The sequence below is a fragment of the Pundamilia nyererei genome, unplaced genomic scaffold, assembly GCF_000239375.1.
Source record: "Pundamilia nyererei isolate P.nyererei 1_Seehausen unplaced genomic scaffold, PunNye1.0 scaffold00003, whole genome shotgun sequence".
In the NCBI taxonomy this organism is placed as follows: domain Eukaryota; kingdom Metazoa; phylum Chordata; class Actinopteri; order Cichliformes; family Cichlidae; genus Pundamilia; species Pundamilia nyererei.
The window spans coordinates 4520729-4537458 of NW_005187404.1; the positions used below are offsets into that span (position 1 = coordinate 4520729).

The 16730-nt window shown below is 40.8% G+C and overlaps 2 protein-coding genes across 5 annotated transcripts in view; one reads left to right on the forward strand and one right to left on the reverse strand.

The window, feature by feature from the left end:
* The window catches only part of msantd4 (Myb/SANT-like DNA-binding domain containing 4 with coiled-coils), a 7813-nt gene extending 5563 nt beyond the window's left edge, over positions 1-2250 (reverse strand). For all 4 annotated transcript variants that reach the window (XR_311402.1, XR_311404.1, XR_311403.1 and 1 more), the window contains exons 1-2: positions 2189-2250; positions 83-823 (exon numbers count right to left, since the gene is read on the reverse strand). Coding sequence is in view for 1 of the 4 variants with exons in the window: in XM_005720722.1 (XP_005720779.1) it covers positions 83-190 (108 nt within the window). In the remaining 3 variants the exon portion in view is untranslated. The remainder of the gene's footprint in view (positions 1-82; positions 824-2188) is intronic.
* Positions 2251-2553: 303 nt separating this feature from the next.
* On the forward strand, positions 2554-8328 carry aasdhppt (aminoadipate-semialdehyde dehydrogenase-phosphopantetheinyl transferase). The gene is made up of 7 exons (XM_005720723.1): positions 2554-2902; positions 3793-3906; positions 4173-4293; positions 4655-4776; positions 5519-5680; positions 7485-7553; positions 7698-8328. Exons 1-7 carry the CDS (start codon positions 2759-2761, stop codon positions 7863-7865), a joined length of 900 nt encoding a protein of 299 aa, XP_005720780.1. The 5' UTR covers positions 2554-2758; the 3' UTR covers positions 7866-8328.
* Positions 8329-16730: the final 8402 nt, after the last annotated feature.

Here is a 16730-nt window from a genome sequence, read left to right on the forward strand (position 1 = left end):
AAGAAAAGAAAAGAAAAGAAAAGAAAAGAAAAGAAAAGAAAAGAAAAGAAAAGAAAAGAAAAGAAAAGAAAAGAATCTCCACCTGTTGTCTGGAGAACAATACGTCTCTCCTCTTGTGGATCTCCCTGATGAGAGTTTGTGTTTCCCTCACGCTGTAGTTGCTCTTCCTCTTCCTCTTCAGGTGCTTCATTTGCAAGAAATCCAGTGTGGCAGCAAGGAGTGGGACAGAAGCCCCCAGAAATGTAGAGAGCAAGAAAAACAAGTCAAGAGAGACAACTGGAAAAACAGGAGTGAAGTTATGAGAAAGAGAGGCACAGATATGGAAGAAGGTATCAGAGGGAAAGGACTGAAACAGAGGTGTAAAGAGACAGGTCGCAGTTCAGTGTAAAAGGGAAACTCAGTCCTCAAATAGAGAGAAGTGTGGAAGTTTGCTGTAGCTTAGCTGTCCTTCAGCAGCGCAACAGTTTACACCGGGGAGGAATTCCTCCGTGGCTCCGTTTGTAGCAGCTTCTTTAAAGTTTTCCACCTGGGAGTATCTAAGTAAGGACATTTAAGGCTTGGGGGTTAAAGAAATGCTAGCTGGAAAGAAATGCGTTGATCTGGTAGACTGGAGGTAAAAGTCATCAAATCCTTCCCTGCTTTGCTCAAGTTTGACTGGAGGGTTCACTTTTTCTTTTAATAAGACACAAGCTATTATTAATATTATAAGAAGGCTTCAGGTTGCAGTCCAACTTCTCCTGGAAAGGGCTGCTGCCAGGTAATCTCACGTGTAGAGAAGCATCACAGGGTGAAAGTGTTCTTTAGCCCTTCTTCTTGTTTAGCCCTGTGTAAAAGACGAAAAAGAAAGCAGATAACACGATTTAGTTTATACAGCCACCTACAGTTGCATTAGTGGAATCTGAGCAGAGAGTACAGCCATGTACACTTCACACACATCATCAGTAAACACTAGTCACCTGGTTGCACTGGCAGCCATACATGCCCATGTACACTTCGGATCTCTACCTTCTATTCAGGTATTTTCAGGTCAAGTCCAATCTGACCTTCCTCTTCTTCGGTGTAACCAGTGGTTTGGACCTTACTGTAGAGACCTCTGTATTTCCATTCATGAAGGTGTCTCTTTATTGTAACTGACAATGATACTTTTGCCTCCTCAGGAATGTTCTTGACTTGTTTGGATTTGTAAAGCAGTTTTGCTTAACTATAAAAGTAATTCTGTCATCATTCACTTCAGTGGTTTTCTATGGTTTTTCAGGCTTTTTGATGTTGCTGGGCTGTTCAGTGTATTTATTCTTTTTTTTTTTTTGATGTGCCACAGCAGACCCTTAAGTTATGACTCAGCTGGCCATAAAACTTATTGTCAGTCATGTTACAAATTACGTTTGAGCCACTAAAATTGAAAGACTGTATACCTATAGTTAATGCAGTACTTTTGTTAGATCCCTTGGATTAAGGATGAAAGCCTGTAATTCTATCACATTTTGATTGTTTGATTTAAAATACACCATGATTGCATGGAGAGGCAAAATTACACCGATTGCGTCATCATACAAATACTTATGAACTAATCTGTATATTAAGCGGAATGAGTTAGTTTGGGGGGCGTTTTTATAGATAAAAAAACACATGTTGAGTATTTTAATTTACTCTAAGGGTTTTTTTTTTAATCAGTTGCCCTAATTTTGGATTGGAGCTGGACAATCAGCTACAGGCCACCTTTCAATCTAAAGACAGGCAAATACTGAGATCGCTCGTAACTATGATGAATACTGATGGGTAGGAACACTGCTCATGCCTCACGTGTCTCTGAAGCACATCAAACATCTCTATACTCTGCGAGTCGTCACTATCTGTCTATAATCAGCAGACAATACTGTGTTGTAACAAGAATTTTACTATGATAATGCGTTACCTTATCGCACAAGAACACAAGAAAGACCTAGTTGTATGTAAATAAATAAATAAATATATAAATGGATAAACCTCGAAGGTTAAACATTTTTCCCTCTTTAACCTTCCAAATCGTTGAAATTACGATTTATTTATTTTTTTCGATGACTACAAGGCATCAGTAACCAGAGAGGCTCAGCACATTTTTGTCAGAACAGTCATAAATTTCATGTTTTTTCTGCATCTCGTCAGCTCCTCCAATAAAACACCACTGGTAATAATAGTAAAAACAACTCACCTTAATCACACAGAAAAACCGCAATCCAAACAGCACCGTTTAAAATGCAATTTCAATGCTGCGTTCAGCGCCCCGTCTGAAACGGGAGAGACTAAGGTTTCAAAGCTGTAAAGACGATTAAGGTTCGAGAGATTTAGACTTGACATTTAGACCTAAATAAAACAAAAGCACTTGGTGTTATCTCATTCGGACATCGTCTCTACTTTTGTCATTGTATTGCACGGGGATGGGGGTAATTTATGGAAACTGAATCGTAGTGTTGTCGTATTTCCAATGTTATTGAAACATTTGAAGTTACCGCCAGTGACGCGCCATTTTAATTGCTCCTATTGGTTAATCCTCCACCGCGCCCACTTATGACGACATTGAATCAGGCCGGGCTCTTCCGGGCATGTGCACCGCTGTCAACTCCGAAATGTAAACAGGAAAGTCTGTTGGGCGAAAATCCGCACGTCTCTGAACATTACATTCGAAGACGCCGCGCTGACTTTAGCTCGTTAGCAGCTCGTAAGCAGCCCGAAGTTGCGGTGGAGGAGCCCGGATGTCAGAGGTGGAGCAGGGGGCGAGGAGATGGGTTCCGTCCGGTGGGCTTTCCGCTGCGGATCGTGGACGCCGGGCAGGTCAGACTGGCTGTTCGCTGCTCGCTGCATCCAGCGGGAGGAGAAAGATCGGATCGGGCAGTTTGTGTTCGCCAAGGATGCAAAGTCAGCTATGGTGAGTCCAAAACTAAACTTTACCGATTCTTGGTATCGGCCAAGAGCCAAGTAAACAAAGAGCCAGTGTTGCCGATACCTGTAACGATACTTTAAATCTGTAAAGTTAACTTCTGTTGGGAAGACCAGTGTGTCTTGATTATGACCACAAGATGGCTGTGATTTTTCTTTTTTCCGCATTACCTACTTAACACAATAAAACACATCTCACAGCTTTTCGTGTATTTTGAATAGACCTGGAATGCGCCTTGGGGCAACTGTTGTTGTGATTTGGCACTATTTAAATAAAATAAAATTGAATTGAACTTAGTGCAAAGCAGAGACTTAAAAAATGACGCCAAGCAGGTTTACTCCTACAGGTTTCCGGTGGCATGAGGGCCTAACGGTCTTTGGCGGGACCTTCCTCACAGGTTCTTGCCAGAGAACACCAGAACTGGCAGGGCGCCCTGTTCTCTTCACAGATGGTGTTTCAGGCAGCGTATCGCTTGCCATGGCATCTCCAGATATTTTCACATCTTGTCACATGTGCTTAGTGCAAATCTGCTCTCATCTGTGAAGAGAGACAGTGTCATGAGAGCCTGTCTCAAGCTACCAGCAGTGATAAGGACACTGGTAAAAAAAAAAAAAAGCTAAACTGAAGTAAAAGTAGAGAGCAGCAGTCTGTGGCCCCAACCTGAAATGCCGTTAATATGTTGCATATTGTATCTCCAGTACACCTGTTGTCACTTTAATTTGCACCAAAGCAATCAAAAGTAGTTTATGTTTATTACCTGGACAGAGTGATGTCCCCAAAGTTTATAAAACTTTGTATTCTGCTGTTATCATCAAGTGTTCCCTTAATTATTCAGAAAAGTTTATACAGCTGTCTTTGCGTCTCTGTTGCCTCAACAGGCTGGACGGTTGTTGCTAAGGAGGCTTGTGTGTGAGAAGATGGGGATCCCATGGTCAGAGATCAGACTGGAGCGATCTCCCAGAGGCAAACCTTACCTGGCAACACCTGGCAAGGTTCACTCCTTTTTTCCATAAAGTTCAAAGTCTGCATATACTGCAGCATTTTACTTCACTGCATTGTCATTTCACTAAACTACAAGTGTTCCAGCACAAGTAACTAAAAATCAGATATAAATCTGATATATCAGAAATATATCAGAAATAGATCTATAACACAGTGCAGGGAGGGTCAGCGTGGCCCAAATACTGGATTTTTGTCAAGCTCAGTATAGACTTCATTTATTTTAATACATTCAAACATATAATCCTTCTCCTTACAGGTCAGTTCAGAGTCAGATCTGGCCTGGAGTTTCACTCTCTCCCACCAAGGGGACTACGCAGTGCTTGCTGCAGAGCAGGGGAGGCAGGTCGGGGTGGATATCATGAAGACCGCCATGCCAGGTAAACACTGTGGTTCCCTGGTTAGGATAAACCTGTGGCAATATATGAAATGACTACATTTTTGGACTCGTTTAGCTATGAAATTCCACCACAAGGGGTCGCTGCTGCACCATATATATATACAGTATTGACTAGGCCAAGGCTGTTTGTGTGTGTAAATTTGGATTTCTGTGTGACCACAGAATTCAAATGTGCGAAACACTTCCATCAAACACAGGATGTGTTTGAATATTACTGTTTTTCTTTTCCATCACCTCCTTCATTCTCCTCCCCTCATTTATAATTTTTCATCCATTCTCTCTTCCCCTCCTGTTTTGGTTTTGTATTTTTTTTGTCCCCGCACCTCTTTCATTCGCTCCAGGTTGCAGCTCTGTGCTGGAGTTTTTCCGCATTATGACTCGTCAGTTTACAGCACACGAGTGGAGCGCCATCCAATCAGCCGGCTCGGAGCACCAGCAACTCGCCGCGTTCTACCGCCACTGGGTAACCATGGCAACCATACTACCTTGTGCCCTGTGTGTGTAACAGAAGAAAGCACAGGGAGAACGTAACATTGCCGCTGTCCTCTGAGGCGACACACACTTGTATTTTTTTACATACATGTGCAAATTTGTTTCTCAAACGCTGCCCCGCTGCATCGCTGCATGCTGCATGCTGCATGCTGTCATCGGAGACGTGCGCTTTCATTTCATTTTCTTTGGTTTTTGCCTCCTTTCGCTCTCATTTTCTTGCATGCACTCACACTCTCTCGCTCTCTCTCTCTAATACACACACACACACACACACACACACACACACACACACAGATGGTCAGCAAAAGCAACAGTGGAGCTAAGTAAAGATTTTGTGCGATTGAGAGGGTGGCACAGAGACGTCAAGCACTGATATCACCACCACACTGTTGACTAATGGCAGAGCTCAACGGTTGCCATAGCGATTAGCCTTGTAATAGTGTTATTGTGGCTTATTGGTTGTCGAGCAGGGTCGGTTTTGGCTGGATACACACACACACACACACTGACACACAATGTCCTTCTTTGGTGTGCACTCTGATAAACATGTGTGCACAAACTCCCATCTGTTGCGGTTTTAAGTGGTGTTTCTTCTTAGCCAAAACACCCTCCACCACATACACACACACCATCCCACACATGAAGACACACGCATACACACAGATCATCATTTTCTGCATGCAGCTGATCGGGTTTCTTCCCTTTCCATCAAGGCCCTGAAGGAGAGCTTCATCAAAGCCATCGGCACCGGTCTGGGCTTCAACCTGCAGAGGGTGGAGTTTCACCTGCCGTCTGAGCCACTCACACAGGACCGGGTACTGCACCAGACCAAGATGCATCTAGATGAGGAAGAAGAAGAGGACTGGGTATTCGAAGTGAGTCTGGTGTTGTGAAGAAAAATAAAAGTCCAGAGATGTTGTTAAAATCTAGAGATTTGTGTATTAGAGGTCACAGCTCAGCAATTCAGTCTATTTTTGTCTCTCATCAGCTTCCAAGTAGTCTGTGGTTTTATTCTCAGATTTAAAATGTTGCTATGCCATTTGATAATTGCTCCATTTTTCTGGATTTTCCACTTGTGTCACGAATGCATCAGTGCTGTGCTAGTTCACACTTCACAAATGTTTGCTCAGTTCACACACACACACGGATAAAAATAAGCTATTCTGTGTTTGTTTCTTACATTTTTTGGAAATGAGCTGCTCTGAGCTATTCTTTATCAGCAGACTCTCCTCCTCCCAGCCACGTAGCACTCAGCAATCGCTGCTTCCCACACAGAGTGAAATACTGTATGCAGCTATAGAACTGATGACCGATTAGTTTCAAGTGCAAAGATGATAACATGAGTGTGTGTGTGTATTTTATGTTTTTTTATATTAAGTAATGTGTCACAAATCAGGTCAGCTCAAAACAAGACGAGCTCCACGCGAGCTTCCATGCATTGCATATAATTTGGGATCGCTTTAAACAAGCTGGAAGCAGCTTTTAGGAAAGTTTAACACATTGGACTTGGGTGCTGTGCAGAGGGGACCTTGATGCACATTTCCACAGTGAATATGCCCTTGAGAGCATCTTCAGAGAGAATCATAGGTGGCCTCGTACGGAAATACAAGTGGTTGTGATTGGGGGGGGGGGGCTGTCGAGTGTTTCTTCATCCTGCCTAACATGATAACTGAAGATTAGAGGAGTGCATCTCACAGAGCAAAGAACTCCTCTTTCTGCCATTGCTCTGCTCCCCCTATTAACCTGTACATTTCTTTGCCGTAGAGCAAAGAACATATTGGTACACAACACACCACAATGATCTAGGTCATCTCTTTCAAGCCCTTAAAAAACATGACATCTTTTAAAATTAGGAACATCCTGTCACAGAGCATAGCTGATGACCTGGTGCATGGGTTTTTACCAGGCTCACTCAAAACGTCTCTGATCCAGCATGTTCCATTAAAAGCACTAAGAGAAACTATAAAGAGATCATATTTTCCAGATTTAAGGAATTTAAAATCCTTCTCACATACAAAACCCTTAACGACCAAACTCCGTCATATCTTAAAGATCTGATAGTACCCAGTAGAGCACTTTGCTCTCTACTTCTGGCTCTTCCAAAAATACCACGGGAGGCCTTTAGCTGTCAGGCTCCGTTCCTACACAACCAGGTCGTGATGCAGACTCTCTTCTTTAATGTTAACCTTAAATACTTTATTCTTTGATAAGCTTATCATTAGGCCTGGATCAGGTGACCCTATATCATCTGTAAACCAGCTACGCTGTGACGTAATGGTCACTTCACCTCTTCCTTTCTCTCTCAGTGCATTTACAGTTTGTGCACACACATACTTTTCCTCTGTGTCTCCTTTCCTCTCTGACTTTTCAGAAACTCTTTGAAACTGCAGCGATGAGCTATCACTGGCCACATCGCCAACCTGCTGAGTGTTTACTGCTGCATTTTGTTTTTTGTTGGTTCTCCATCCTCTTCTTTGCACTTACCCCAAGCATCGATGCCGATGGCCTGTTGGAGGTTTCTGCCTGTTAAAATTTAGTTTTCCTCACCACTCAAATAAATTATTGATTTTCTCTCTATTGGCATTACTGTGTGCCCTTTTTTGTGCCAAACACCCTAAAATGATTGGTTCCAAAGTCTATCCAGACTGCATATTTTTGGATTTGTGTGTCATTCTGCAGGAGAGTTTACTGGATGCTGATCATCATGTTGCTGTAGCACTCGGACCAGCAGACAACACATGCCCTGCAGTAAGGAGGCATAACTTTTCCATTAAAAAAATGTGAACTTGGAATGAATAGATTAAAAAAAGAAAGAAAACTTAGCTACAATAGTAAGAGTAGCTATCATACTGTAGGATAAACAATATTAACTTTCTTCCTGGTTCCTCACAGCCTCGTCCGCCTTCTCTTCTTCCGCCCACCACATTTACCGTGCTGTCGTTCAGAGAGCTCATCGACTCAGCCTCACCTCTAACAGACGAAGACCCCACCTACTGGGATAGCTTCAAGATGAAGGCTGAAGCCCCGCAGAGACAGAAGGATACACACACGTCCACATAGCCGCCCGTCTGAAGCCGACACTCAGCTGCCATACAAACGCACACCTTTCAGAAGTGCCAAAGAAGAAAAACACTGACACTGAAGTCGCTTTGGTATTCAACCCGAATCCAGTCACGTCCTGTCAAGTTTATTTGCCAAGCCAGAATTTACAGGCTTGTCTCAAAGGACCTAAGAACTTAGACAGTATCTGACACCATCTATCTTTAGATTCTCAGTTCTGATAAGTATAAAAAAAGACAGGGAATTCAACAAAAATCACCAAACCAATACACAGACACACAATATATCCAACATGTCATTTTGTTTTCTTTCTACACACTGAATCAGATTTAAGTCTCATGAAACTAGAAACTGATTGGCAACCACCAGGCAACATCTGGTCACATGACTGGTTGGTGAGAGGTTTCTGTCAGTTGTTGTGAAATTGTGAATAAATCCTAATTCTTACCTCAGCCTCCAGAAACACTGTGAGGAGGTTTCGAGTGGTTTTTAGCTAGGATATATCTTTCCATGTAATATCAAACATATGTAGGACTGCTTTGATACGTTTGCACGATATCTCTAGAATTAGAAACATCCTGTCTCAGAGTGATGCTGAAAAACTACTTCCTGCCTTTTTACTTCTAGGCTAGACTGTTGCCATTCATAATCCCTGAAAAGCCTTGAGTTGATCTAAAATGTTGCAGCGAGAGTACTGACAGGGAACCAAAAAGAGAGGATATTTCTCCCATTTTAGCGTCACTTCACTGACTCCCTGTTAAATCCAGAAGCAAAATGTTTCCATCCAACTGTTGGCTAAAAAATAAGAATAAATATGTTTAACAAGGGAATTGGTGATGATCAAAATAAAAAAAAATAAAAAACTTCTTTTGTCATTTTCAAACGTTTAAAATGTGTAAAATGCAAATAAAATAAACTTTAATAATTTTGCAGATCAGCTGCTTTTCTTAATCTCTATTTTTTGCCATATTCTCTGGTGTTAAGAGGAGAAAGCCAGCATCCAAGGTCATATGGAGGTGTATTTGTGCACATGACATGCTCTTGCACATTTGTGAGGGCACCAGTAATGCTTTACAATATATAAAGTTGTTTTTAATAACATATCCACCACCCACCAATGTTCTTTGGACAAACTAGGTTTTCTTTCCTATTTCAGTAAGAAAACCTAAACCTCAGTTAGCATGCTAAGCATTACTTATGACATACACTGACAGCTATAGTCCTCCTGCAGGGGTCTGGGTTCAGTTCTCTCCCAGATCATTTCCTGTCATTCACCCTCACTCTTTCTACACTTTGTTGTTATTCTCTACACATCAGAATAATAATTATAATAAAAAAAAATGTCCATCCCAATTGTTCTGAAAAATAACTTTTCTCAATGTCAACAACTTTTTCCTGCATCGTACATTATTTCTTACCTGTGATCGTAAGTCTTTTCGCTTGCGCACGTTGGCTATCATCAGTGCCAAGAGGTCAGTTAGCAATCTCAATGAACATCCTACACTTAGCTTTTGCTTTAACCTTTGAATTGAACAGATACACAAACACATCAAGCAAACCAGCCACAAAGAGTTCTTTCAGTGTCACATCTGCCTTCAAATTGTAATCAAAGGCAAACATTGGTTGTCTGAGACCCACACAATGGCACGGACTGGTTGTTTAACCCAACCTGTAGAATCATCTTCATCGTTCTGTTTTTTCTAGCTATCCTTAGCCTTCCGAGAGAACAGACAGGACTTGTGGGTATTGATCTAATGGCAACCTACTCTCCAGGTGGCTTTATGGAGTCCTTTTGTTTACACTTGTATATGTGACAGATAACATAGTGTTGAAATGTCAGAGAAAAAGTGCACTGATTCAAGTGTATGTTGCTGAGCCTGTACAGAGTTGTATCTGTATACAACTTGAAATGACATATGCGTGCCGTCGTTGTCTGCAGCTGGAGTGAATTCATTTGCCTCCTCATCGTCTTAAATCTTACGTTAGCTGCAGCGGTGAAGAGGAGAGAGGAGGCAGCGGGGTCAGACTGGAGGCCCACAGGCTTTCCTCAGAGAGAGACCATTTTTAGTTGCTTCAGGTTTACTGATGTGTCAGAGACAAGACCACGGGAATAGATTTTCTCTCTTTTTTTTGTCTTATATGTGGGCTGGAGACAAGACTGCTTTGGGCATGAGACTGAGTTTAGCTTGAAGTGAGAGATGAAATCCACCTGCCTGCTGTTGAGGATAAGAGTCATGTTTCTTCTGATGGAGGAAGAGCAGGAGAACAGTTTCTGCTGCATTTAAACTTTCACTGGTATGTTTTTAAAATTAGACTCGATTTCAAAATAAAATTTTTAACCATTGCCTTGCAAACAACGTGTAAAACAAAACATAAAACCCTGTTGTAACTTATGAACCTAGCAAGTCCACTGAAGACTGCGCTTGAGTGATTAGGAAGCCAATCCCACATAGGAAGGAAAGCTCACGTAATGGGTGCACTTGTTTGCTGAACTGGTAAGTAATACGTTTTCAGCTGCGCCTGACATTTCATTAATTTTATTTCATCCTTTAATGTGTCCATTACTTTGTTTAATGATTCAATATGATGACATTCTCATCTACTCGAGGTGATTTATGCCAGCTGCCGATGTGACATATAATAGGGTGCTTTGCTTTGCATTTACTTCAAAAATGCGTCAAGAATTCTGGAAACTACACTTATTTATTTCCCAGCAGAGTGTAGTTGGAAGCATATTAGCTTAGCTTAAACAGAGGCGAGCAGCTAGCCTTTCTCTGTCCAACGTTTTTATAAGTTTATAAAATCTCTGTATCAGCACTTCTGTGTTTTTATGCACAGAAGCTTTTTAGGCACACCTGTTCAACTACTTGTTAAAGCAAATATCTAATCAGCCAATCACAAAGCAGCAACTCAGTGCATCTGGGCACATAGACATAACCAAGGCAACGTGCTGAAGTTCAATCGCAGCATCAGAATAAGGAAGAAAGTTGGTTTAATGGACTCTGAATGTTGTTGGTGCCAGGCGGGCTGCTCAGAGTGTTTCAGAAACTGCTGATCTTCTGGGATTTTCCAGCACAACCATCTCTGGGGTTTACACAGAATGGTCTGAAAAAGAGAGAAATATCCAGTGAGCAGCAGTTCTTCTGATCGAAATGCCTTATTGATACCAGAAGGAGAATGGCCAGACTGCTTCGAGCTGGTAAAAGGCGACAGTAATTCAAATACAAACAAATTCTGCTGTGACATACAGATATCAGGGTCAAATTTTGACATAAACAGCATGAAAGCATGGAGTTTTGCCATTCTGCCTCGTATTAATGGTCAGGCTGGTGCTGGTGGTGTAATTGTGCGGGCGATATTTTCTAGGCACACTTTGGGCCTCTTAGATTTAACCATGCCTTTATTATAATGACTTTCATATGCAGATGATACATTACAGGGGTGAACAAACTAGAAAATGGTATAAAGATCTTTTCAAAAGATCATCTGGATGATCCACCAACCTGTGAAATAAAACTTGACTATTTTTGACTGCAAACAAGTTTGTTTGGAAGGGGGGGAAAGGCATTGCACAACAACACAAAAACCTTCAGCCTGACTGTGAACGATGTTGGAGTGCATCATTCTGGAGCTGCTTTGGTACCTCGGGGTTTGGACTTGCAATCATCATCAGGGAACAATGAACTGAAAATTGCATGAAGAAATTTTACAGGGGAATTTCAGGGCAGCAGTCCGTGGCTTGAAGTTTAGAAGGGGTGGACTCGTGAGCCAAGACAATAAGCCTAAGGATACATGTGTATCCACAACAGAATGACTGAAAGCAAAGAATTTGATATTTTCATATTCATGCTTTTTTGACTTGCCAAGCCACTACTTCAGTGAGAACAGATTGTGAGCTGAAGCCTAAAGTGATTTACTGTAGTGTCATAGACTGACTTTGTTATGTCTGTCTGGTCGGCTGGAAAATATATTCAGAGTGGATTTTTTCTTCTCTTCTCCTGCATTTTCTTTCTTGTGGATACTTAAAACTTTGCTACTTCTGAGGGAGCGTGGTGCTACTTTGATGTAGGAGCTTGGAGTCGGCGAAGATATGGCGTGCACGGCCCCGAGTCTTTTTTTTTCTCAATCCAAGCTTTGAGCTTCATGTTTGCTCAGATATGAAGCAGTGTTTCAGCAACGGATAAGAGGACTGACTTCTATGTGCCACTGGAATTCGTTATAATCCTCTATCGCTCAGGCTGGTTCCACTTCAGAGTCATACATTATTCAGTGGCAATGTTTCATTCTGAGTCCACAATCAACCAAAGTTTGGTTTGCAGGAGAAATCATAAACAGTGCAAAAAATAAGGCCAATGCATGCTTTTATTTTCTTTTTGTTTGTTTTTTGCTAGATTTGAAACAGTACTGCATTAATATCGCCTAAGATGCATGTATACTGTATGTACAATATGACATTAGAGGCATTGGTGTGTGTTTTCCATTTTCTATCTAATCCTCCTGATGCACCTGACTGAGATTAGTCAGTGAGTTAATGTGATAGCTTTTGTACAGCATGGAATTACACTGACACTCAGTAACCCTCAGTATTAGTGCAAATGCCATGTAATTAGTGCACATGCTCTTAAATGGGATGACTACGAACCTAAATCCACACTGTTGCCTATTGTGTCTGATTTCATATGTTTTCATGTATTTATTTTCATTTAATACAATGTAAAGGGCCTCATTCTCAGATTTCTGCTGAGTTTTGTCAATTTTGCAAATCCTGCAAAAGGTGACATATCTAGTCTGGCTTTACCTAAACAGCACATCCTTCTAGAGTTTTATTTACTGGATGTATTTGAAAAGGTGCTTGATTTTATACACTTGTGGCAATGGGACTGAAAACACCTGCACCCATTTCTTATGTGTGCAGGAAAAAGTGCCCTACAGACACACATCCACAGTCACTGTCCTATTTTCAATAAGTAACTGGGGCACCTACATCTGAGTGTGTGAGGGCCAAATAAGGAAGTTAAGTGGGAGAGGGCAGAAATAGTAGAGTTAAGGACTTTACAAATCGAATGTTGCACACTATGTTGCTAGCTAAAGGTCCAGCTGCTGTATTTCACAGCGAGAGAAAAGAGTGCGAGCTAACTTCACTCAGAGATGGAGAAAGATGGAGAAAGACAGGACAGGTTAGATTAAAAGGTAAAGACTGCTCAGTGACACTCGATAAACTATATAACACTTACATGTGATGTCATAATGTTACTCACTTATTTGATTTGTATATGATGGGTTTTGATAAATTATGTATTTTCGTTTTGTGAAATGTCCTGCAAAACAAAATAAGCTATGCTAACTTTGTTTTTCAAATGTTGCATGAAAATACTGGGTAGGTTTGTCCAGGATGAATTCACAGTAAAGCTCTGTGTTGGACCGGTGCACAGAGGCTGTGGTGTTCACGGTTAGATTTAGGTTACACTAAGTGTCAGTGTAGGGGATGGACATCAGCCAGGATAGCTGTGAAACTGCTGAATTCTCTTTGACTGCAGAGGTCCTATATCACAGATTCAAACTACATACATAAATTACAATTAGAATTTAATTTTTAATAATTTTTGTATTCTCATGTATTCTCAGAGCCTGTAATTTTTCACCTTTACTTGAGCAAAAGAGTTGCTTCGGTACTTCAACATTTACTAGAGTGTTTTTTAACCCAGGTATCTGTACTTCTACTTTTCCAATTTTTCAAATGCCAATAAACAGACTGCATTTGGCAAACAGGATGCTCCTAGCTCAAAATGAGCACCAGTACTGAATATATACTGCATACTGAGTATGCAATGATATGGAAATAGTAAAATAATACTATTTTACCTCAGACACACAGCTGGATGCTGCTCCGGGTCAATCAACTCTCTGAAATTGTTTCTCTGCCTCCTGAGAAGCGTTCCCAACTCTGCCAACAAGAGCTCGAACTGCCTGAAGTATTTATGAAAGCGGTCGTGATACAGCTTCAACTCCTGGATCAACTCTTGGGGTAGTCTGCATGAAAGATGGACATAGCTTTTGAGTCTGCAAGGTTCTTCAAAGCTGCATTCTTTTTAGTGGCCACCAGGCAGTGATACCCGTGGTAGCAAAAAGAGCTCAGGTCCCACAGAAATCTGTGGGCTATTATATATAAAGAATTTAAAAAACCAAGAACCCCAAAGGTGGAAGCCAATTTGCAAAAGGAAAAAACAAGGGGAAAAAAGAAGAATCAAGTGGTCCCAGCCACATAGGCCTACTTTTTACACCATTCTGAAGTATTTTTCCTCAACATGAATGAGGATTTCAATTTCAGTGTGCAGGAAAAAGTATGTAAGAACATACTTGTTTGAGTAGTAACTTTAATACATTTAATGTAACAGTGAATTTGGTTTAGAAACATATTACATAACTATTAAGTCTCAAATGATAATTTTGTGGTTTAACATCAAATATCATTAGACCTGGCAGAAAATGGCAGATGAAGATAAAACAAAGTCAGCTGACGGGAAAAAAGAGTGCTGCAGAATTTAAGAGAGTTATGTGGACCAAATACAACGACAATTGAAAGTAAACGCATGAAGGGCTGATTAGAAAGTCTCCTACCATCTGTTGGCAGTAACAAAAGCAATCAGCTGGGTTAATAAAATAGACTGATAACTGTGTTTTGGAATGGCTCATTAACACACACACACACACACACAGACAAATAAATATCTATGTGTGTGTGTGAATGAACGAGCAACAAGCACAACCAACGGGAGCCAGCGAGGAATAGCCTTGGATGCACAAAATCAATTCCCCTTCAGGCACTGACACACATCCGCACGTCAGAGCAACGTCACAGCTGCCACAGTGGATTTAGACCTTAGATTTGATCCGGTGCCCTGCACCTGCCCCCCACAGAATATGTTGTTTCTTCCACAAATTCACTGTAACACTGTGTGTTATAAGGCATTGCACTGTGATTGAAACTGTAGTGAGAGATCAGTCAATATCGACCCTCAAAAAGGATTTCCTCATAACCTTACAGACTTTTTGGTTCATTTGCTTTTACACAAAATACTTAAATCACAAAAACACAACACATAACTTTAATTAATGTTAAAATATGGAATAAATGTCAAAAACCAAAGTCACACTAATTTCACAATAATTTTTGTCAGAGCATGTGCAGTGCTTAAGAAAGTTTGAAAATTCAATAACAACAGTACAATATTTTAGCATTGAAAAATTGATTAAAGAGTTGACATGGAAAACATAATTTTCAGGCTCATGTGACCTATTAGATTTATTATGTGAAACGTGGGGCAGCATAAGGCTTTAAATATACAGCCGGTAAAATAAGCATTAAACATGTCAACAAGTAAATATCTTCTAAAGGTACTATTGACATGAAATTCTCACCAGATGTCGATAACAACCCATCCAGTCCAATCATGCACAGTAATCAAACCATAGATGTCCATAAATTATGTGTAATTATGAGAAAGGACACAAGGAAACAGTATTGAACACGTGAAGAAAGGGAGGTGCAAAAAGGTATAGAAAGTTACGACACCAAATAAAATCTATCAGTATTTAGAAAGCAATCCTAACACTAAGAGTTACGAAGCACCTGTGGAGAGCTTCAGAAGACCTCCAACTGGCAGGTACCATTGTTTCAAAGTCACTAAGTGATGCACTAAATCACATTGTCTGGTCAGATAACCAAACCAAAACTGAACTCCTTGGATGCCATAATAGACACCATGTTCTGAGGTCAAAAGGCACTGCATATCACCTCAAAAACACCATAACAACATCATGATATGGAGCTTTTTTGGTGAAGAATGAATGGAAAAATCCGCCATCATCATAAAGATGAAATGAGGGTGGATGTTTCAGCAAGACAATGATCCCAAACACACAGCCAAGGAAACACTCAGCTGGTTTCAGAGACTGAAAATAAAGCTTATCTAATCAAATTTCAGGGGAGGAAGGCTGCCACCCCATGCCCCCCTTCTGGACACGCTCCTGGTCTAAAAATTGCAAGGTGTACATAATAAGGTGGCTGATGATTGCACAAGGAGACTGTTTCTATTATCAGTGCTGGATCAGAGTATGGTTATTCTTCAGTGGTTCTTTTGAATACCATAGTTTATTATTGATGCTGGTCAAAAACATATAAACACACGATATACATTTATATATATATAAAGTAAATCTGCTGTATGTGACATAGTAGCTATAGCTGCTGCCTGAATGGTTTTTTGTTGAAAATATATACACAGTTACAGCTCGAATTTTTCACTTTAAGGGCTCTGAAGTAAAATAGCTTTATTGCACATACAAAGTCTGCATGCACACATGCAAAGTAATCTATCCATAGCCACATACATGCACTGTAAGCATTAATAGGGGCAGATGCATAAAAGAAATAAACCAGCCATGTGGAGACATACATAAACACACACACACACACCGAGTGATTTGTTTTGACAGCACGAGTGTCCTGTGGGAGCAAACCATCATGCATCACCTCAAAAATAAACCTCACTCCAGGGTAGGAGACAAAGCGCATGGCATCACAGACACACATTTAAATGCACATCCACACCAGCTCAGACTGGTGAAAAAGAACACAGACACACTCAAAATCCACAGGACTGTAAAACGTGTGTGTGTGTGTGTGTGTGTGTGTGTGTGTGGTGATGGTAGTTTAGAGTTCAGTATTATGCAAATGACTAAAAACTGTGTAAAGTATCGTAACATTTGTACAAAATGGTACAAAATGATTTCAGTTCTCAAACATCAAACTGTAATCCACATTACATAGTCAACATCAGCGGTCCCCAAGCCCCGGGCCTCGGA

Excerpts from the sequence above, each read along its gene's own strand:
- aasdhppt (XM_005720723.1), top strand. The coding sequence starts at position 2,759 with ATGGGTTCCGTCCGGTGGGCTTTCCGCTGCGGATCGTGGACGCCGGGC. Across the intron at positions 2,903-3,792 it reads AGGATGCAAAGTCAGCTATG|GCTGGACGGTTGTTGCTAAG; the intron begins GTGAGTCCAAAA and ends TTGCCTCAACAG. Across the intron at positions 3,907-4,172 it reads ACCTGGCAACACCTGGCAAG|GTCAGTTCAGAGTCAGATCT; the intron begins GTTCACTCCTTT and ends TTCTCCTTACAG.